Source organism: Perna viridis, chromosome 6, assembly GCF_037379345.1.
Source record: "Perna viridis isolate PV_CMFRI_1.1 ecotype Kerala chromosome 6, ASM3737934v1, whole genome shotgun sequence".
Taxonomy (NCBI): domain Eukaryota; kingdom Metazoa; phylum Mollusca; class Bivalvia; order Mytilida; family Mytilidae; genus Perna; species Perna viridis.
The window spans coordinates 15,531,493-15,555,449 of NC_142450.1; the positions used below are offsets into that span (position 1 = coordinate 15,531,493).

The 23,957-nt window shown below is 31.2% G+C and overlaps 3 protein-coding genes across 3 annotated transcripts; all 3 read left to right on the top strand.

Moving 5' to 3' along the window:
- Nucleotides 1-1,735: 1,735 nt before the first annotated feature.
- LOC148613824 (toll-like receptor 4) lies at nucleotides 1,736-5,781 on the top strand. The gene is made up of 2 exons (XM_088587468.1): nucleotides 1,736-1,851; nucleotides 2,770-5,781. Exon 2 carries the CDS (start codon nucleotides 2,771-2,773, stop codon nucleotides 5,336-5,338), a length of 2,568 nt encoding a protein of 855 aa, XP_088443594.1. The 5' UTR covers nucleotides 1,736-1,851; nucleotide 2,770; the 3' UTR covers nucleotides 5,339-5,781.
- Nucleotides 5,782-12,762: 6,981 nt separating this feature from the next.
- LOC148613825 (toll-like receptor 4) lies at nucleotides 12,763-19,495 on the top strand. Its single transcript, XM_088587469.1, has 2 exons — nucleotides 12,763-12,893; nucleotides 14,465-19,495. The coding sequence occupies exons 1-2, from the start codon at nucleotides 12,880-12,882 to the stop codon at nucleotides 17,040-17,042; spliced, it is 2,592 nt and encodes an 863-aa protein (XP_088443595.1). The 5' UTR covers nucleotides 12,763-12,879; the 3' UTR covers nucleotides 17,043-19,495.
- A 1,757-nt stretch (nucleotides 19,496-21,252) lies between these two features.
- On the top strand, nucleotides 21,253-23,935 carry LOC148613826 (toll-like receptor 4). The gene is made up of 4 exons (XM_088586507.1): nucleotides 21,253-21,266; nucleotides 21,800-21,951; nucleotides 22,497-22,547; nucleotides 22,757-23,935. Exons 1-4 carry the CDS (start codon nucleotides 21,253-21,255, stop codon nucleotides 23,890-23,892), a joined length of 1,353 nt encoding a protein of 450 aa, XP_088442633.1. The 3' UTR covers nucleotides 23,893-23,935.
- The last annotated feature ends 22 nt before the right edge of the window (nucleotides 23,936-23,957 follow it).

Sequence of the window (23,957 nt, forward strand, 5' to 3'; positions counted from 1 at the left end):
CTACGCAGATTTTTTGTATCGCGCTAGAAATTTATGTTCTTTGTTGTGTATGTCTGTTTCCCATGTCTGGTCTTTGTCCCTGGATTACATTAGTTTGATTACCGCTATAACCTTGGTTCCCTTGATTACTCTTCCGAACTCAACCCCAATAACTAGACCTTGGACCAGTCATATTGTTAAGATAACGGTTTTAATATTCGTAAGGAATTTAAATGAAGCTAACACTTACTTAAAAAAACCCGATTTATTATTTTATTCATTTTGCAACAGAATTAAGCATCCTTTCTCTTAAAAGATATCAAAGTGGAGGCGGACTGAAAAAGCATGCGTGATGACTTTCCGAATGAAAAATATCGACAATTAATTTTGAAAAATTTTAATATTAAAAAATCTCCATTCCTCATATAAAAATTCCTATCCCCCATAGAATCCCCGTTGCATATTTCTCATCAATCTTAGATATCATTAAATCAAATTTTATATTTTTAAATTCTTCAGTATTTGAACTGTTATTTTTAATTAAATTTAAAAACATTTTTTTACATCAATAAATACTTTAAAAACTAACTTCACCATCCTCCCCATTCAAAAACCCCATCCCTCCATACAACATCTCATCCCCTTTACCCATTCCTTATCCCCCATATACCATAAAATTCAAGTTTTCCCCATTCATGTAAAGTACACATTTTTATAACATTATGTACTGTTGTACTTAAATACAAAATAACATACACTTAACCAGTCAGCCAGTTTAGACATTTTTAAATAAAAAAAGATCAGCTGTTGATTAATGCATTGTATTGACATAGAAATGTCACACGTAACTGAGAGAATGCACTATAAGTGCTTACATAAATGATTCTTACAAATACTTACACTTAATGAAGTAATTTAAGTCCCGTTTAATTCTTTTTGTTCTTCTTCTCTGGAAGACAAACGAATATTGGAAACTATGAGGGTCTTCCCGAGAACGGCAGTGGATTATGGTATTGATCTGATCTTTGTCATTTAGTCCATTCCATCTGTTCACTGTAATTTAAAAAAAAATACAATTTGTGTCTATAAAAGGACTGGGTAGAAGTGAAGTAAAACTCGTCTGAGTCTGTTAAACAGTTTTTTTGCCTGGAAGAATCAGGCAAAATGTAAAAGAAATATATAAGGCCCATGCATTATATAATCTCATTTTACCTCAAGGAAGTCTTCTCTATTTGAAATAGTCACTACATGATTTGTACATTACTAGATATGGTGAATTTATCTAAAATGTTGGAAAGGAAAGTGCTTGTTTTCATTACATTTCCAATAAATAATAAATCGTTTCACAAATATGATCTGAAACATTTTGTCACCACTCCTTGATTTCGATGGTACAAATTGTCGAATATTGCAAATATGGCACGCCTTGCTATATTCCTTTATTCACCTTCTGAAATGAACATTTACATTACGGAACGTGTAATGAATGTGTTTAAAAATTTATTCATAATGATATTTTAAACAGTTGAAAATTAATAATTTCGTTTGTTCCTTGTAAAATTGCAAAGCAGGTTGATGTGGAAAAGTCTGCTCAAACATCCAAGCGTACACTTTAAAGTAGAATTCAGTGTTGCTAAATGTAGAAATTATTGATTTTAAATTTGCGTTTAATTTCATCATGATTTATTAAACCGGAACTGTTTAAGGAAACTTCCAAAAGGAAACTTATAATCTGATAAGGCTTTCATAAAAAATTCGAAAAGAGGGAAAACAAGCTAAATTAAGGTTGGTTGTATTGATTTAATGAAATGAATAGTTTCCAGAGTACATTTGAAATTTCATAAGTGGTTTATCGTGAAGCCATTGAAGAAGGTATGTTATTATTGGAACAAATCTGTATAATACTTAATTCCATTTAATTAGTAAAAATTATAATATTTTTATATCTGCTTTTTTTTAAAATACACTTAAATAAACATAAAGAATATATCGCATTGTTAATTTTCTCATAAAGGGCTTTTCAAAGCCACGATGGAATTCCACAACGTCTTGTTTCAAATCAACTGGTCAGAATGCTTTTAAAAATTTATTAATTAGGGTTAGGGTTGCATCTACATTGTACTATTTATTACACACAAAACAGTTCTATGAGAAATCATTTGAATGAGTTAAATTTTAGGTTACTATGGGCAAAGAATTTATGTTGTATTCAAATAAAAACATATATGTATTAAGAAATATGTGATAAGAAAAACCGTATTGCTTATTCATTAGATTAAATTTAGCAATTTTTGTTATTGTGATAAAAACACCTGCTTACATTTTAATAACCATTCTGTGTGAGAATCAGGCAATGGGTGGCACATCATTTTTCTCAATTGGTCTTTTTTGCCTCAAATACATTCAACACATCTAGAAAACAACTGAACAGTTATTTAAATTTATCCTGAAGCATCGTTGATGTAGATATTTTTTGACTGCTTATATAAGGAAAAAGTGCGGGAAAATTTCCCGCCATTTTTCCATAATGCATTTCAACTAAATTTGACCTATCAATATCTTAAAAAGGCAAGCCTTTCTAACACTTTGACAGTAATTTCTTGAGGTTATGAAGTATAAATACTTGGATCATGCAATAAAATGTCCGTGTATTTTTTTCTTCATGTGCCACACCTTATACACATTTTGCTTGATTCTTAGACGGTTAAGTACTTACATGATAGTTTCTCCGTATCAATAATTCTATCTTTTTTTTATCGTAAATACTGGTATTTCTTTTTTGTATTTCAGAATGTATGCACATTTACACGACATATATAGAATATTTGTTCTGCTCGTTGTTCTTACATATCATTGTAACGCTTACTTAAGTAACATAAGGCTGTTATTCACCAAAACCATGGACAAGGAAGAAAGCACTTCAAACATATCTGATGAAAGATGTACATTCGATGAAAGATGTTTATGCAAAAATGTTGACAGAACAATTGTCGCCGATTGTTCTAGAAAAAAAATCGATCATATTCCCAGAATAAGTAGCGACATTTTCTCAATAAATCTTAGCAATAATATGATTTCATCAATTCCAGAAAATATTTTTCAAAGCTGCACACATTTGCATGATTTGGATCTTTCGTACAATAACATTTCAATTGTACAAAATGGATCATTCAATGGGCTTGACAAGCTCCGATCCTTGAAACTTAATGGAAACATAATTCGATATAAAGATAATGCTTTTGGTCGTAATAGTTTTCGACCATTAATTAATCTCAGGGCATTGAATATAGAGAACAATATAGGATTTTATACTGCAGGACAAACCTATCCAACACTTTCAGATCTTTCAAATCTTGAAGCATTAATTATAGATGGTGTTGACGATGAAAGTTTAGGTGAGAAACTCCATAATTTGACAAATTTGAAGTCAATAAGAATATCAAATTTTACAGGGATATGTGCTATTGAGGTGCTAAAATCTAACGTGTTTAACTATACGCCTAGTTTAGAAACAATTGAGATTACTGGATGTCCACTGAGGGAAACACAGACAGGAATTATTGGCCATTTAAAACATTTGACGACGCTAAACATATCGCATAACATATTTCTTCATTTCAATGGCGCTGCCAATATTTTACAAGACATCCAGTTTACATCAATCAAAATCCTAAAAATAAACAAGATATATGAAACCTTTCATCTTAACACTGTCGTTCCCCTAAACTTATTAAAATTGCTCAAAAACACTTCATTAGAAGAGTTAGAAATTGAAAGTAATCGCATTCAGATTGTGGAATCAGGAGGTCTGACACAACTGCCACCTACTCTGTCAAGATTGTCAGCTGCAGATAATTCTTTCTCGTACGCACCTTATTTGTTCGAAACTCTCAATCTAACAATCAAAACGTTTAACATTTCCAATCTTTATGCAACACATATTTACAAAGACGGTACGATATTAAAACGCCACGTGATTTCTGCTCTATTTACGAATGAAGGCTACGCAACCAGTCTGCTCATTCCTATGCCGAAACATATACAAAAAATGTTCATCAACAAATCGGTTCTACGCTTCTTTGTGCCAAGCAGTACTCTGCTTGAAAACAACTTGGAACACATCGATTTTAGTGAAAATCTAGTTACCCCTTGGATTGGACCAGTTTATAATACAAGAAAATTGAAACATGTAGACTTTTCTCAAAATTTCTGTTCAAACGTGTCCAAATTTTTCTTTATTGATATGATCAACATTGAAACTTTACTTTTGAACAACAATCTTCTTGGTTTTATTATACCAGAAGATAAAGAAGGGAAAATTTTAGCAAGTTTATCTAAATTGAAGCATTTGGACCTCAGTCAAAATAGAATAAGTTTTATACCATTGCATTTCTTCAAATCACAAGCGTCCATAGAAACACTCGATTTGAGTAACAACCTGTTGTCTAATGTCACATTCGCTTTTGAACACATGCACGAACTTACGCTGCTGGATTTGTCTTATAATCAGATTCAATACTTATCATCAAATATTCTGGAAGTCCTCGACTTCATCAATAATCACGGAAATTTAACAGTCAAAATGAGGGGTAACCCCATTGTTTGTAATTGTGAGAGTATTGCCTTTCTCAAGTGGATGGAGACTTATGTTAACATCGACGATTTAAGACATTACAAATGTTCCAAACACGATGGAACGAAAAAGCAATTGAAATTAAATAAAGAGACTTATCAAATACTCCTGAAAGAATGTTCCAATTTCGGGTATTTGATTGTTGGAATATCCATTTGTGTGCTGGTATTTTTGATAGTTGTTGCTAGTGGTATCGTCTATAGGTTTCGATGGAAGTTACGTTACGCATATTATATGACAAGACAAAAATATCGAGGTTATAACGTACTACCGAATGGTACTTTGGGCGATTACTTGTACGATGCATTTGTATCCTTTGCAGATGAAGATCAAGCGTTTGTACATGGTGCGATGACAGAACAACTTGAAAACAGTTATGGCTACAAACTCTGTCTTCATATACGCGATTTTCAACCGGGAAAAGACATTGCAGAAAATATTACAAATGCAATTCATAAAAGCAATAAAACTGTAGTTGTGGTGTCGGAGAATTTTTTAAAGTCCTATTGGTGCATGTATGAGTTCAACATGGCAAGAATGGAAAGTATATATGCAAGAGAAGGAGAAAACATTTTGTTCATGATTTTGTTAGAAAAAATACCAGCAAAAGATTTGCCTCTTCAGATGCTAGAACTGATCCAGTCAGAAACATATATTGAATATCCTACCGATGATTTAGGAACTGAAATATTTTGGATGAAGATAAAAGAGGCTTTGACAATGTGATACAAATATTTTCTGAATAACTAATATTTGACTAATTTGTTTGTATCATTGACATTAAGCAAGAGCTATTGGGTATGCATTATAGGAACCATGATTTAATATAAAAGTATTTATACATTTTGTACTGAATGTTCAAAATGTCCATACGGACAATACATTGTCGCCCTCGGCTTCGCCTCGGGGTTACAACGATTTTATCGGGACAACAAACTGCTCCATCACCGTCTTAGCTATATGTTATTTATATAATATCACCCGGTTATAGTATAGCTTTTCCCATCGGTATCAATAAACGTTCCAGATAACGTTCCAGCTTTTGACAAACCATCATCTTTACACAGAAAAGAGATACTGCCTCTCACATTGCTTTTATATTTTCCAACAATTAGACATGCATCAGATGCACCAGGTATAAAAATAAAAATATTCGCGTTACTATTTAATTAATTAACATTTATTTCAAAATCATTGACATACGTTTAAAAAAATGAGATTTTAATTATCTCTAGTTCTAAATCTTATATATATTTATAGAACAGTAACAGGTTCATAGTAATTGACCTACATCCTTTTATGGTACAACAAAAGCGGTCTAAATCGAACTCTAAATAATGCAGTACCTGTAGGAACCACATATTGTCAAGTTCTTTAATATCAATTTAAATGCATTTTGAACTTTGGTTAATTGAAACAATATCTAAGTTAAAAGAGGTTCAAGTTAAAACAGGTTTTACTGTATTTATAATTGTTTTTAATTCCATTCATGTGCAAATACTGAAGTAATATAATTTAAAACACTAACACATTTTAAACTGGAAGTGATTGGATTTTACCTCGGATTCTCAATCATAACAAAACTTTACACCAAGAAATGTACGCTCACGTCTTCAATTTAAATGACAACGTTAATGCATATGGAACATTTATAAAGGCTGGTTTTCAAATTTCACCCAATGTTCGTAATGTTTCATGAATCAAAAACCGGTTGATAACAAAACATTACAAGAATGGTTTGGTGAAATAAGTAAAAAGAAAATTCATACGTTCCATTAATATGCTAATATCATGCAGTGTTCTATTTTTTTATTCACTGTTGGATAGACGGTATTTGGTTCCACTATATAGATATACCACTGCAGATAACTTTAAATTAAAGCTATATTGAGACAATAATACAAGCAAATCTAGCATTTTGTTTCTGTAAAAGTGTATATTTTTTCACAACCTTACATTATGGAGATCCATAAAAAAGATAGTTATTCTTTTCTATTTTGTCATGAAAATCTTTAGCCATGGTAACATAATAAAAAAAGATATATCAATTTTCATGACAAATTTCGGTGCCTGTCCAAAATTTATTATCAAAAACAGGTTTTTCTAAAATATCAATCTCTAAAAAACTACCAGAAAAAGTAATCGCGCATCATAATATTCTAAAAAAGCTGTATCTTTTTTCTGCTCATTTGTTCGTGATTTTTATTCTTAAAGTTTATGCAAAATTGTGCATTTAAAATACAGTCAATAAGACAGGGAAGAAAACCGAATTTGGCGAAGACCTGAATCTTTACAGACAACTTAAAGAATGCATTTTACACCTCTTTAACTTTGAAAGTATCGCATCTATTTATGTACGAATGCTCTACTACCCACAAGCAACAATTCCACCAAGTTTCACCTTTCATTTTTAAGTTTACCAAATTAGACCGGGTCAATTTTGTGTACGAAACAGTGCACCTCAATCGCATCTGTATAAGAGAAGTGACCATATTAGTAACTTATCTACAATCAAACTTTAAAATATAAGCTTCTGAAGTTAAAAGCTTTATTACTTTGTGCAAGACAGGCTGCAAGACCGTAGTCCTCTCAATGATGAGCATTGTTAAAATATTTATCACGAAAGCACAAAGTTTCCTATATTTTAAAGCCGTGCAAACTTTTGTTTTTATCAAATTTTTGAACATATGATCAACGACCTATGCTAACGTGTCCTAAGTTCATAAATTCCGTTTGGATAATAAGTTGACTTACTTGTATTACACACGTTGAAATGTTTTTATATGTTCGTGTAAAATCAATTGTAGTTAAAAATTAGAATCAAAAGGTTTGAATGCAATCTATTATACACTATGTCATACATTTTATGAGTACCGATGAAATCGTATTTTTACATGAAAGTCATTTAACAACGCCATATTTTGTCATATAAAATTATTTGCGATGATATAGAAAGATGTATGCCTATATTTGTTTACAAATAAAAATTATTCGAGATGACAAAGAAACATGAACGCCTGTAGTCTTAAAATGAATATCATTTCATTCTTACGTTCAAAATATAAATTTATGATCTATTTGTTTTAAATATACTATGGAGGTAGTCCAAGAGTAAGGGACGTATCTAGGAATGAGTGATATGTTTGTATTATATTCAATTTCACTAAAGCCTGTCAAGCTTTCCTTTGAAACAGAATGAAATTAGTCCAAGTTATTTTGGTGCTTACACAAGATTGATGTAAAATGCTGAATACAAACGTTCCAATGATTTGTGAGAGTTATGTCCCTTACCATAGGTCTACCCCCTTAAGTCATATCATTAGAGGAACCAAGTTTATTCAGTTGTTGCCAGTACGTAGTGTTAAAGAACTGAACAACTTCGGAAAATATTTATATCAGGCAGAGAAAGTTCAAAGTTCATATTTATAGATGAAGTACTATTTTGTCATCCTCCACATAATTGGTGTAGTATTTGATATAGTATATCAAATGTATAAAGTGATATCATGTGTAATATACTACCTTTTATTTGATTATGTAAATCCTATAAGATGTATCTTCTCACGGAATAAAGTTATATAAAGTGTGTTTTAATCCTGTTGCTTAAAAAACACTCCAGATAAGAATCATGCAAGATGTGATTCATGATTTGAAAGCCTACTTATTTTCATTTTGGATATTTTGTTTAAAATGTTATTGTAGAGAGAAATTAACATGTGCCTTTCCATATAATTCCTGTTCTTAGGAAATAGAAAAATTATATAGAATGTACTGTAGAATTAAAATTAAGGGAGATGACTATGCCAATGACACTAAAATGCAATAGAAACTATTATATTTTTTTATGTGGATTATCGCCTATGAGCAGAAAGATTTGAATAAGTAATTATACTTTTCATCATATTGACCTATAAAGCAACATAATAAAAAAAATAAGCTGTATTGCTACTAAACAACAAATTGCAGCAATGGAACATTGTGAAAAGGGCCATTAAAAAGATGAAAGAAAAATAGCTACAAAGCAAATAAGCCATTAAACAAAGTTAAACAAGTTTCTAGCTGATTAAGATTTGACGATGAAATAAATATACAACGTGTAATTTCACATAGAAGCCAGATATTCATTGCACAATGGTATTGGTTTGTAGATAAAAAGACATTGGAGAATACATACACGAGTTTGGTTACATGATATTTTCCGGACAGATTATAAAACGAAACAGACTAATGAGTAATCTATATCTTAATTCAAAAACCACATACTGTGAAAGTACTATTATTCTTGGGGTACCAATTTTCGTAGTTTTCGCGGGTAGACAAAACCACGAAATCTGCTTTCAAACGAAAATGAGATTTCCTTTGATGAGTATACTGGAAACAAAAAAAAATCAAAGTATACTGGAAACAAAAAAAAAAAAAAAAAAAAAAAAAAAAAAAAAAAAAAAAAAAAAAACAACACGAATTCACGAATTCACGAATCCATGAACTTGTGGTTCTTCCCTTATCAACGACAATTGGTATCCAAGAATTAAAGTACTTTCACAGTTTTCTTTGGATTGGTATTTATTGATTTGCCCTATCAAGCTTTTGTTTGAAGCAGAATAAAATCAATCCAAGTTAATTAGATGCTTACTTAAGATGGATGTAAAATGCTGCATACAAATGTACAAACGTTCCAATGATTTTTAAGAGTTGTGTTTGTTACCCTAGGTCTACCTCCTTATTTAAAAAAAACCACATATTCTTTGTATTATTATTATTGATTGATTTAGACCCCATACATGTTTTTGTCTTGACTTCATTTGTGTCAGGCCTTTAAATAAAGTCTAATCTGATTCTTACAGTGACAATGATTTGACATATATAACATATACTAATATAAGCGGTGTAGAACCCGATAGTTTTTGTGTAATACTCCACTTTTAAGACCTGCCTTCTTGATCTGTTTGATGTATTTGTATGATATTGTTATTTTCAGTGGAAAATTTGCCAAATTTTGTAAAAATTTGTTAAATTTTGCAAACTTTACTTTAGTTGAAAATGTGCTAAATTTAGCGATATTATGCTCAAACTAGCTAAGTTGTGCTAAATTCGCTAAAATTTGCCAAATGTAGCTAAAATTCTTTTAATTCTTCACTTTCAAGATCTGCCTTCTTGGTTTCTTCTGATGTAATAATGTGGTATTATCATTTTCAGATTGTAATATAATAATGTTCAGAACAGCAGAAGCACTTATTTTCTTATCGGATACGTTGCTTCAAGACTGTCTGGATACATGTAGTGCTTTATATTTCTATTGTCAACAGACTTGTATTTACTAAAGATATTTTGTTTTACTTTTACATTTTTATTGCCGAGTACAGTATTCAACATGATGTACCTCAGAAACACTTTTTTTATACAAATGATAGAACTGAGATAGTTTGGTTAAGAGTGATAGTTTTCCTATTTCTTTCTTTTGAAAAATATAGCGATGCATTTTAAAATCTAGTTGAATAATTCAGGAGAAAATTTTATATTTTTTTTGTTTTGTTTTTGTTTTCAAAGATTTGGAGGAGTCGATCGTGGATATGACAGTGTCAGTTTGAATTGACTGGAAAGGTATAAGTACATGTATTATCGATCATCTAATCAAAATGTTTACATACAATATAGTTATTCCCATTCTAATACAAATATAAAAATTACATATAACATTTAGAATGTCTAAAAAAAAAATAAATAAGACAAGCAATTATTAAATTGACGCCTTCAAATTTACGATGACATTCGATGAAATCTAAAGGAAACGAATAAGAATGTTTTTTTTTCTTTATAATTCTGTATCAGAAAAATATAAAGAATGCATGCGTTACCCTTGAAGTGTATTGAATCTATTTAAGAAATGAAAACTCCACAATTTTTCATATACCCCTTTCAAAATAAGGCTTGTCTGTAAACTGACGTGACTGTTATAAATACTTCCTTCCCAAATCATTAAATGGTGCAGTTTGACTTGTATTTAACCCATGATTTTATTTACCACATCATGTAATTATTAATTTCATGCAAACAATGTGTTTGTTCTGATCTTCTAGGTAAAGTATACAACGTTGTTAATAAACAAATATTATGTATACATAGTATATGGTGGTATCTCCTTCGCTGTTTTTGTTTATAATAAAATTTTGGGGGCAGCTGCAGCTTCCCCTGTGGTGTGAGAGTTTCCTCGTCGTTCATTGAAAACTAATGGGTGACCTTAGGCTGAAATTTTCATCCAGTTGAGGGTTTTGTCTTTTTGACATATTCACCATACTTTTTCTCGTTATATTTGTCTAAATTTCTAGCAAAACACATAAACATTTAGTATTTTGTTATAGCATTTTTACAATTTGCATGCTATATTGTTTAATTACAGGCGATCCATGTAGTTTTGACAGGCAATGTACTAGAAATGTGACAGGAGCAATTACTTTCCGGTGCATCGTCGAGAAACCTGCCTCTACCGTTTGGGTCACTTTTAGGTGAACCTACCTGAAATTGGAAATCATCACAATTTTAGTCGCTATGAAACACTTGGGGACGATTACTTCCGATTATACATTGAAAAGCTTTCAACCTTGTATGACTTGTTCCTCCCGGTCGGTTATGGATTTTTTGCCTTTGTACTATATAATTCAAATTCATTATTCCAGTTAAGGTGGACGGCGAATAAAAAAAAAGTTTTATACTTGGCCTCAAAAAATGTTTTGATAGTTGAAAAATTGAAATAGAAATGGGATTAAAAGAGTACATGCATTGCCGCCAACGACATCCAAGTCATTTCAACGTATCGTGAAACAATTTTTTAGTGAAAGAATGATATAAATCCGAAAGCATTTAACTTCAGCTTCATAAAATATGCATTATTAAATCATCCGTGCTTTACTGTTCTGGTAATTTTGTCGGACATAAATAGAGGCTGAATATTGTGTCAAAAAAAAAACAAAAAAACAAGGGCATATATAGGTTTAATGTGAAGCGGATCTTGTTGCAGCGTAATCCGCCCAAAAGTCGTTTATATCCTATAATCAAACCAGCAAAGGAAAACAATTATATTTTAATTAAAAAACACCAGAATAAAAAGACAACAATATATTATTTTTATGATATGAAATCAACATTTGTCCAAACGGGGATTGCAAATTATATGCATGCTTTTAGTATATTGGGATACCATATAAAAGTAGTTCCGTAGTTGAGGTGAGGTTAAAATAAAAATTTTGCTCGATAACAATTCAGAATTTCGCAAATAAAAAATATATTTGTCAATGATAAATTTCAAAAATATATTCTGTATATTTATATTTTATATCCATATATTTAATCTATAATTATAACTTTGTCTTAAGTACTTTAATTATTATACCGAATATTCCAGTATAAAACATACCAATGAAAAATGAAAAAAATATATCTGCATTTATTCTTAAAATATCTCATCTTTGAGAGAAATTATATTACTGTAAAAAGTATAATGTATCACATTAAAGTACATTATAAAATGAAACTGATATGAAAATATGTGATCAGGATAAATAGAAAAATAAAAAAAAAAAAAAAATGTAAATGAGACGCAAAAAATGTATATGTCTTCCCATAAAGTATAGAATAGTGTAAATCAAAGGACTTCACAAATAACCTTTAAGAACACAGAGATGACGGTCTCTGGATCTACAGCATGTCTAAACGAAAATCAAAGTAGCCCTATCAATAATAGTCTGGAATGCAATTATCTCCATATTTAAACAGTTGTAATACACTCCGTACAAACGTTTTGCTAACAAATTCGTGAGAAATTACATTTTTGTCAACAAAGAATTTGAATGGCCAGTATTTGTCATCAGTAGAAAACCCTGCCAAATGCATAGAAAGGTTCAATACCGGACTTGAACTAACGTAGAGTGTTATAACCTGTGACAAAAAAAAAAGCTTCTTCGAAAGAGTTCTGTCTATGAGCCTTCAGAACTTCATGTCGCAGAATTGGTTAATGCTCAATCACTTACTATAATTAATCACTCACGTGTTCCGTGGGAAAGTTGTATGTTTCTGAAACTGTACTTGTACGATCAATGTTCAAGTGTACAGTTTTAAGTTGAGGAAATATTTTTGTCTACTTGACCACACGTCAAGTACTTAATCAAACAAAAACCTGATAATCAACTTTTCGTCCTAAATTGAGAAAGCCGGAAAACAATATTGTATTGGATTCGCTCCTTAAACGCATTCACATATTCAACTGTTAGCTAATGCCATTAAAAGGGTAAGAATTCGACCTTTATTATTGTATTGATTTTCATGAACTCATATGTGTACACTTCAATATATTTGCAATGCTGAGAATGAAATACTATAAAATCATTACTGTATCATCTCTACAAATTGAAGCATTCATGTATAGGCGGGAATTTATATTTTTATGGTTTAGCATATATTAATGTAGCGGAAATTATTGTTCATAGAAGTGTTACTTGTTTAATAACTAATTGGTGAAAATTACAAAACTTAAATACATCGTCACATGTCTATAATTGATATTACTGCGTACAAAAATTCCAATCATTTTAATATTGCAAATTTCAATATGCTATACACTTGTTTGAATCATGTCTATAAGGGAGAATCCTGAAGTCATCTGTTACTACAGTTCAATACTTCTATGTATAACGCTTGTTAACTTAGTAATAATGGCTCAATCGCTTATCATCAATTTTAAACTTGGACATCAACGAAATCATTTAATTTAATGCCGTTTGATCGAGGAACAAGAGTTACGTCAGTTATTTGCGATAAACATTATTTACCCTTTCCGTTGTATAGCTTGAACACAATGCCAAATAAAATTAAATAGAAATCGACTGCCTAAAATTGCATGCTTCTGTAATAATTTTCAATTCTTTTTGTTTTCGGAAACTTTAATTTTTCATGTGTTTGACTTTTATTTTGAAGATTTGTTTACTATTTTTACCAAGAATGCAATTTTGCTTTGTTTAACTTTGTTATACTAAACACTCTTTACAAGATGTGTTCTACAAACAAAGGCACAGAGGACAATTTATCGATAGAAGAAAATTCACGGCTAATTATGCGAAACGCACAACAAATTAAAAAAAGGTTTTAAAAATTAACTAAAGGGTTAACGATGTTTGCTTTACTTTCAACTATTTTATTTGATAGTTCAAACAAACAAACAAATTATTCAGAATTTACAAACCATCTTTTGCAACCAAACTTTATATTTTGTGATTTTTATGGACCTTAACATAAGAGGTCAACATAACTTGCTATTTTTTTTCTTCACGCTATACCACCGTGCCTTATTCAGGTTTTACGGTACCCAAATTGACCGATTTGATGTGGACAAAAATGAGAAAAAAATACTTTGATTTAATTTGATTTTTAAGAATGATTGATAAAACAATAGAGACAAGAACCGTTTGAAGGTTAATCATTTTATCACCGATTTATCATATTGCTATTTATTTTAACTAAACGGTCATTTACTTCACAGTAATCTATTTACGTCACCTACATTTTGTCAGGAAATGATCGTAAATAAACAAATACCAGCGTTCGAAAAACCATGGAATAAACCGAAAATGCTGTGTTAGTGGTCAGACACGGTTTATACGACAAACAAATGTTCTTACAAAAGATTAAAAGCACATCACATTCTAAATTTCTATGCTATATTTTATTACGCTAGCGTAATATCAAATATCAATTTTAATAGCAAGCATGTTTTTCTTAGAATAGATTTTATACTATTACTTTTGGAACTCATTTAATCAAGCTGTTTAATCTTCAATTGAAAATGATTTCTGTTTCTTTCAGAATGTATTCCAGTATATGTGTCATGTTTAAACTCTTCAGTTTACTCATTGTCACATCAGCCACTTCGCATAACATCTTCAAACGTTCCATTCATGAAGACACAATCACAGGAGAAGAGCAAAACAACCTGTTGCTCTCAGCAGAAAAGTGTTCATTTGATGAACGATGTTTCTGTAACTTTTTAAATAAAACGGCCGGCACCAAAATTGCAAATTGCTCCGGAAAAAAAATCCGTTCTATTCCCTTGATTGACAGCGATATTGTCCAGATAGATCTAAGCCATAATTTGATATCCTCAATTCCAGAAGACATATTTCAGAATTGTACATATTTGCAATGGATCGACCTCTCGTACAATAACATTTCAGTTGTACTTAATGGATCTTTTATTGGGTTAGAAGAGCTCCAGTCATTAAAACTAAACAGGAACATGCTAAGATATAAAGAAAATGCCTTTGGGAGTAATAGTTTTCGGCCTTTGATAAATTTAAAACATCTAAATATAGAAAACAATGTAGGATTTTATACTGCGGGTCAAACATATCCAGACTTTTCGGAACTTACAAAACTTGAAACGTTAGTTTTAGATGGCGTGAATGATAAAATGCTTGGACGTAAACTTATGCCTCTAAGAAACTTAAAATCTTTTAAAATGTCGAACATTTCAGGAAGATGTGATTTAAAAGAGGTAGATCATCAATTGTTTGAATATACGACAAATTTGGAAAATATTGAAATGACTGGATGCCTCCTCAGAAGGATTCCAGCTGGAACATTTAGTAATTTATCACAACTGACGCATCTTAATCTATCTTTCAACATATTCCTAAAGTTTAATGGTGTAATAGATGCGATTCATGATCTGCAAAACACTTCAATTAAAGTTCTTAAATTAAACAAGATACATGAAACATTTCATCTCAATACAGAAGTCCCGCTCAAACTGGTAGAACCGTTAAAAAACACTTATTTAGAGGAACTTGAAATTGACAGCAACAGGATACAGATTGTCACAACAGGTGCTCTTCCAAACCTGCCAAAGACATTAGTACGGATATCTGCAGCAGATAACAGCTTTTCTAGTTCGCCATATCTGTTTGAAGCACGGTATCTTACTATCAGAACATTAAATATTTCTAATTTGTACGCAACTCATGACTTTGATACCGGAAAGATCAATAAACGGGAGGTTTTGTCCTCCTTCACCACAAATACGGGCCATGAGATTAATGTGCATATTCCTATACCAAAATACCTTAAAAAGATTTATATAAATCGATCAACTTTGCGCTTTTTTGTTCCGAAAACAACCTTTTTAGAAAACAATTTAGAGCTTGTTGATTTTAGTGAAAACCTCGTTAATCCGTGGATAGGGCCACTACTTAATGTAGGTAAAATAAAATATGCAGATTTTTCACAAAACTACTGTTCAAATGTGTCTTATGTTTTCTTTAGTAATATGACCAATATTGAAACTTTACTTTTAAATAATAATCTCCTTGGTTTTATCATTCCGGAGGATAAAGACGGGAGGATTTTAAAGGGTTTGTCTAAACTTAAGGTATTGAATCTTAGCCAAAATAGAATAGGCTCGATTCCGGGCCCGTTTTTCCAATCGCAAACTTCTATACAATATCTAGACTTGAGCTATAATCTTCTGTCTAATGTGACATTTGCCTTAAAACACATGCACAAACTTCAGTTTTTAGATTTGTCATTTAACCAGATAAGATACCTGTCGCCTAATACACTGCAGATACTCGATCACATAAATTCTAATGGCAACTTAACAATTAACTTGATTGGAAATCCAGTCATATGCGAATGTGACAGTATTAAATTCATGAAATGGATGTCTTTGACTGACGTTAAATTTGGAGATTTAAATAAGTATGAATGTTTCAAAAGTGACGGATCGAAAATATGTTTGAAGCATATTTCAACCATCTATCAGAAACTTCTTAAGGATTGCTCTCATTTCAGTAACTTGATTGTGGCTATGTCGATTTGTCTCTTGCTATTCTTTATCATTATTGCTGCTGGTATTATCTACAGGTACCGTTGGAAGTTACGTTACTTGTTTTATATGACAAAGCAAAAATACAGAAGCTACCATTCGCTTAAGATTGACAATATGGACGATTTCCTCTATGACGCATTTATATCGTATGCAGACAATGATGAAAATTTTGTACATGGAGAGATGCTAGAAGAACTAGAAAAGAAATTCGGTTTCAAACTCTGTCTGCATAAACGCGACTTCCTACCAGGTCAGGATATTGCAGAGAATATTGCAAATGCAATTCATAAAAGTAACAAAACTGTAGTTGTTATGTCGAAGAATTTTTTAAGTTCCTACTGGTGCATGTTTGAGTTTAACATGGCAAGGATGGAAAGCATTTATTCGAGAGATGGAAACAACATTTTGTTTCTGATACTGTACGAAAATATTCCAACAAAGGACTTTCCTCTTCTGATGCTAGAACTTATCCACTCAGAGACGTATATTGAATATCCTACCGACGACTTAGGAACTGAAATCTTTTGGATGAAGATAAAAGATGCACTGACGATGTGAATTTTCTACTTTCAATCTAATTTGATATAATGACTTACGAACACTTACACTTAATTATTTGTATTAGCATCAACTGTAATTGTCTTTTGTCATAATTGACGTATTCTAATAAGTAACAGTCTCTGTAAGAATCCTGCAAAATCTGAAAAAGCTGATACACCCCAAAAAGGCTACATATTTTTATTTTTGTAATTAAGTTGATTTATTGGTCTATACTATGAAATATGTAATTATTTATTCAAATCTGCCTGCTATTAGGAGATATTTAACATTGAAATTTCAATAGATTCTATTGTATTTGAGAGTCATTTACAGAGTTACATCCCTTAATTTCCTACAGTGCATTCTATATATTTTTTATCTCCTGAGAACACTGGTTATATGAAGAACTGAATGTAAATTTCTGTTGACTAACGGCTATTCAAACAAAATATCAAAAATTGAAATACGTAGACTTTTTACCCATGAATCACCTTTTGCATGATTTTCAGCTATAGTACTACATATAATATTTACAAGTAATTTGCCCCTTAAATGATGATAGACTTGGTCACAAGGAATTTTACAGAGTAAAAAATTATGGAAAATTGACAAAGTGGACCAATTTCGTTATTTCAATGTTAATTTTTTTACTGCATTTTACGACAAAACTCACATGTGGAATAATCAGCGTTTATATAAAATGATAATATAGAAATGCGTTAATTCTACCTATTCAAATTTTAAGAGGCCGATAAAACATCATTTTTAATTATCATTGTCATATATTTAGAAGCAATTTGACGTTTTTGCCCTTTTAATAATGTAGGAAGTTGCAACCCGATATTAGACTCGGGTTGTTAACTGGTTATTGTCAATTTTACCGATATCAGTCCGTCATCGAACCAATGGTAACATCATCGATAAAAAAGTAAATGATTTGTTTTTAAATAAAGATTTAAATTAAAAATTAAGACTTAAAAAAATAGTTTTGAATTTTTTTGTAGTGATTTCAAAATGTGATATCATCACATAACATTGTTCAATATCAACTATTGCATATCAATCCTCGAGCAGGTTTTGGTTTGATATGGAAGTCTCGCGTTAATACACGGGCTAATACGGAAAAATGCAATATATTTTTTTAAACTTTAAACTACCCATTGTTTTCAAGATCTAATAATCTAATGATCTCTCATGTGTTTCCTAAAGGTGTTTGAAGGGTTCCACATTTCCCCATGACTTTGTATAGAAAATTTGGCAATAGGCATTTCAGTGAAAATAACTTTTTATTATCCATCAACATTTTAATTTTTGTTTTAAGAACTGTTACGTTTATTAAAAACGTCTGTGTAAACAATCTTATTAATTGAGACATTTTAATTATCTCAATTCACTTTCATTTTTATCAAGTACCCATATATATATAAGTATATCCGATCAAAACAACTGTCAATGAATTACAACCAACAACATAAATATTTTTAAATTTAGAAATATGGTTTAAAATGCAATAATTAGAATTAGAAAATCTATCAAGATGAAACAACGGGGATTTTGATTGGCTTAAATGGACGTTCGGAAGTTCATCCATGTAGTACCGAGTAAACATGAAACACAATCTTCACATGTGTACTATAGGCATTTGTTACAAACTTAGCCTTAATTAATTGCCAAAATTGTTATAATCCGGAGTTGATTCCGGAATCAATACCACTTTTATCCTGTTTTAAACAGTATTTGTTTGGTTATAAAACAGACAATTTTTAATAAAAAAAAACATATCAATAAATCAAAATGTAGTGGCGACTATCGTTTTTTCTTTAAGAAATAGTAGATTATTTCGTGAATCATTGTTTGTTTTATTTCTTTTACAGCTGTTAGAAATGTTGTTTGCTTGAGCCTTGAGTACACTCGATAGTTATCGGGAAATATCTAATTTCCTTAAGAAACTGGCATCTTATTTGTTTTCAATATCATGATTTATAAAATAAATCGACTCTTAGTGGATAGATAAATGATACTTTGATAACGTTCGCCTACTTTCGTCCAACAATTTCCTTAACTTGATAGCAGAAATAGTTTTAAAGATTACATTATATTGGATTAGTAAAATATTTTGGTAAGTTCAAAGCTGTTAAATTCTAGTTAATGTAAAGAGACATAAATTAGGGATGGAAATTTTGAAAAATTCCTTTTTATGTGAAGTGTATTTTTAGACAAATGATTTTTCAATCTTATTCTACATTAATTTAGTTTCTGATGTTTTTTCTTTATTAAAAAAAAAACACATTTTGACAAGAAAAACTCCTTAACAGCATATAAAGCAAAGTAAGACACTTCGAGTTGAATGAAGCCGAATACCTAACCATTGCATAAAAAAAAAATAATAATAAAAAAAACCTCATAAAAATTTTAAGTTTGTTTATGCCGACTGCAGCATAGAATTAAATTTAAGGAATTAAAAGAGGTATACTATGTAACGTTCATGTACTTCCTTATCCAACTGGAAAATATTTTTTTTCTTTTGTATTTCAAAAAAAAAAATATGATGACTGTGATTTCAAGTGTATTCTGCGAAGAGGATAATTCACTATTTCAAAGTTTCACACCTCGACCACACATTTTGTTAAACCCACCCTCTAAGCAAATTGGTACATAACTGTTACACCAGAAACTCCGGAAATTTGTCTTTTTCACAATCTGTATAGCAGAGCCTATAAAGCCATTTAACTGGCGGAGTGGTACATTACTAATTAGGAAGCGGTTATAAGTCTGAGGATCAAATAGATACTATGGTGAATGGGGATGGGGACAGTGGAGAATGGGGATGGAGACAGTGACGATGGTTTATGGAGTAAATTTTTTAATTTGCAGACGTCTGTGTTAGCGAGGAAGTAGAATTCATAAAGAAGTTTTTGGACTTCCCAAAGAAGTTAACATACACGTGACATATGGAAGTATTTATACGAATTTTGTGAAAAAGTGATGCTTAATGCGTTAGCTGCTACTAATTTAATACATTTGGTTTATCCGTAATGAAATATTGTAGCAAAAAAAAATTCTATCTTTTCCACAAGAGAAAACTGTTCCTTGAATTTTGACGTTTATTGCATAAATCTAGTTTGACAAAGGAGATTTGAACGCTGACCTGGTCAAACCAATGATAATGATTTTGAAGATATTACGGGACATTTAACCAAAATGATACATACTAAGTAAAAAAAAAGTAAATGAGTAACTCGGAGCATAGTCCAGGTGCATCGAGTGCAATCAATCAATTGATCTTATAAAGATATGCTAAATTTTACCCTACTTCCAAATCAATGCAGTTACTAATTGCAATATAAGTCATGCTACGATCAAATCAATGATTTATGTAAATTATTCACGTCGATATTCTTCAAATTAAAAAAAAACCTGTAAATTTCACTGTCCATTTGAAGCGAATCTAATAAGTTTTTTTTTCACTTTTTTTTGGATAACTTAATAAAAGTGAAAATTGAAGAAACACAATTTTGAAATTCACCGAAGAACTTTTTTGTGTACGAGTCAACCTTTGTAACGTTCTCGGCAGGAGTGATCTTTCTTTCAATAGTTCTCTTTTATTTTAAATATGTATATTTTATTTCATCTATTATGTTTGATCTTTGTTTGCTACTACAAGTAGCTAATAACTAGCTTGATATGTTTGATTTTTGACTAAGATTTACATATCTTCCAAACCATCAAATGGTGTAAAGGCATAATGACGAAATCTAATGACGTAATCTAAGGGCGTAATAGCACTATCATTATTGAGTATTGAGATGTTTTGCCGCAATACAGTAAAATAGTGAAACAAAAACAGAAGTTATCTTACTCTCAAATTGCAAGATTTATTATTCTGAAATATCCGATAAATGACCGTTTTCTGTATTATAAGATATTTATTTCATTTAAAAGTTTAAATTGTACAGGAACAATTTTGCAAACTTTAACAAAAATCCGTTTCAATGATTCAATTAGTATTTTGAAAGTTACAGGTGACAAGCAAGCAGTCACAAGTTAGGGTTGTATTGAAGAGTAAAAGTCCTAGTCTAGGAAACGCTATACCTTGGACAGATTATAAATGGTTTCTTTAAGACGCAAATTCAAAAGTAAGTGTAAATGATATTAAGTATCTTTTTTACATAATGTAATCATACTGTTTTTCAGCAGTGTTTGCTTAATGTAATATTGTGGGATCATTATGACGTCATTACAGTAAGCTAATGCTTATATATATATAGTGGTCTAGGACACTGGACTTGGTGCAGGCGGTGTTGCCAAACATGTCACAGCGGTACGAGTTCGAGGGAACGACCAAAAATTTGCATCGCAAATTTGACAGTTCTAACATCTTTGGGAAATGAGCAGTGTAGCGAATAGAGTCCTCACATTTTGAGACGTTTGTATAATATTGATTTGTTGTGACATGCATTATTAATTTGATCCTCTATCCTACATAATAACATCAAAATGAACTGTCCCGTACTACCATACATCGTGTACTAAGTTACAGCCCTACGAGGAGGAATGACCAGGTCAGCGAAAGCTATATGTTTATAAAACCTAGCTGGCCGAGTGGTCTAGGGCGCTGGACTTAGTGCAGGCGGTATTGCCATAGATGTAACAGCGGTAGGAGTTCGAGACCCGCGGAGGGAATGACCAAAAATTTGCATCACAAATATGACAGTTCTAACATCGTTGGAATTTTCAGACCTTTATATAACATTTTATAAAAATGTCATTTTTAGAGTTGAGAGCTTTCGACCGTTAATCAGTTTAAGGAGTTTAAACATAGAGACCAACTTAGGATTTTATACTGCCGGGCAGAGCTACCCAACACTTCCAGATCTTTCGAACCTCGAAACGTTGATTATAGATGGCGTTGACGATGAACATTTGGGTGAAAAACTTCAAATTTGACACATTTGAAATCGTTACAAGTTCGTACTCTACAGGAAACTGTTCTTTGCAGATACTCAAATCAAACGTCTTTAAATGCACACCTAATTTAGAACAAATTGAAATAACTGGATGCCCTTGAACGCATATGTAGCCAGGAACTGTTAGCCATTTAAAAAACTTGAGAATACTTGATTTGTCATATAATATATATCTTAATTATAATGGCACATTTGATGTCTTCTAAGACCTGCAGTTTACCTCGATAAAAGTTCTTAAACAAGATACATAAGACATTTAATTTCAACACAGAGCTTCCTCGATATTTGATCGATCCACTTCATACTTCATTGGAAGAGTTTGAAATTGACAGCAATCGCATTCAGTTTGTTGAAACTGGGGCCCTACCGCAGCTGCCAACAACCTTGAGAGTAATTTCGGCTGCAGACAATTGCTTCTCGTTTGCACCTTATTTGATTGAAACAAAATTCCTTTCGATCACGACGTTAATCATTTCAAATTTGTATGCAACGCATTTATTTTCAGAAGAAAAGGTAGTAAAACGCCAAGTGTACCCAGGTCTCAGTTTTAATAAAGGTAACTTGGAAGGCGTTCACATACCGTTACCAAAAAACATAAAAAAATTGTTAATTATTAGATCTTTGATAAGGTTTTCTGTTCCCAGAACGACTTTGCTTGAAAACAACTTAGAATATGTCGATTTCAGTGAAAACTTTGTAACACCGTGGATAGGACCGATTTTGAATTCAACAAAACTGAAACATGCAGACTTTTTTTTTTTTAAAATTCCTGTTCAAATGTATCCAAAATTTTCTTTATTGATAAGATAAATATCGAAACGTTGGTATTACACAACAATCTACTAGGTTTTATCATACCGGAAGACAAAGAAGGGAAAATTTTGGCGAGCTTGGCTAAAGTGAAGGTTTTAGACCTAAGCCAAATTAGAATAAGTTTAATACCTTCACTCTTTTTCCAATCACAAAATTCCCTGGAATTTCTTTATTTAAATAACAACTTACTGTCTAACGTATCACTTGCCTTTAAACATTTGCGAAAACTTAGGCTGTTAGAGTTGTCATTTAATCAGATTCGGTACTCAGAACCATGTACGCTAAATACCCTGGACAAAATAAATCAACAAATAAATTTAACAGTTTACTTGCGTGGTAATTCCATTTTGTGTAATTGTGAAAGTATCGAGGTCATAAAATGGATGGCAACAACGAATGTAATAATGCAAAATTTGAGTACCTATGAGTGTTCAAAAAATGATGGATCAAAAATTTCTTTGAAACATGGTGATATTGTCTATCGAATACTACTGAAAGATTGCTCCAACTTTGGATACTTGATAATGGCAATATCAATTTGTATGATGATATTTCTGACAATTGTTGCCTTTGGTTTTGGATATAGATTCCGTTGGAAACTGCGGTACGTATATTATATGGCAAAGCAGAGAGGTTACCAGCTATTACATACCGATAGTTTGTGCGATTTCATGTACGCTACATTTGTATGGTATGCAGACACAGATCAAGCATTTGTACAAGGAGCAATGATAGAACAACTTGAAAATAATTGTCTTCATAAACGCGATTTTCAACCAGGAAAAGGTATTGCAAACAATATTACAAATGAAATTCATAAAAGTAATAAAACTGTAGTTGTGGTGTCTGAAAACTTCTTAAAATCGCATTGGTGCAAGTTTGAATTCAACATGGCAAGAATGGAAAGTATATATGCAAAAGAGGGCGAGAACGTTTTGTTCATGATTTTGTACGAACGAATAGTATCAAAAGATTTGCCGATTCTTATGTTAGAGCTTATTCAGTCAGAGACGTATATCGAATATCCTACTGACGATTTAGGAAAAGAAATCTTCTGGATGAAGATTAAAGAAGCTTTGACATTTTGAAATAAATATTTTCTGATGGCTAACAAAATTGTTTGTTTCATTGGCATTGTTAAAATTTTTATATG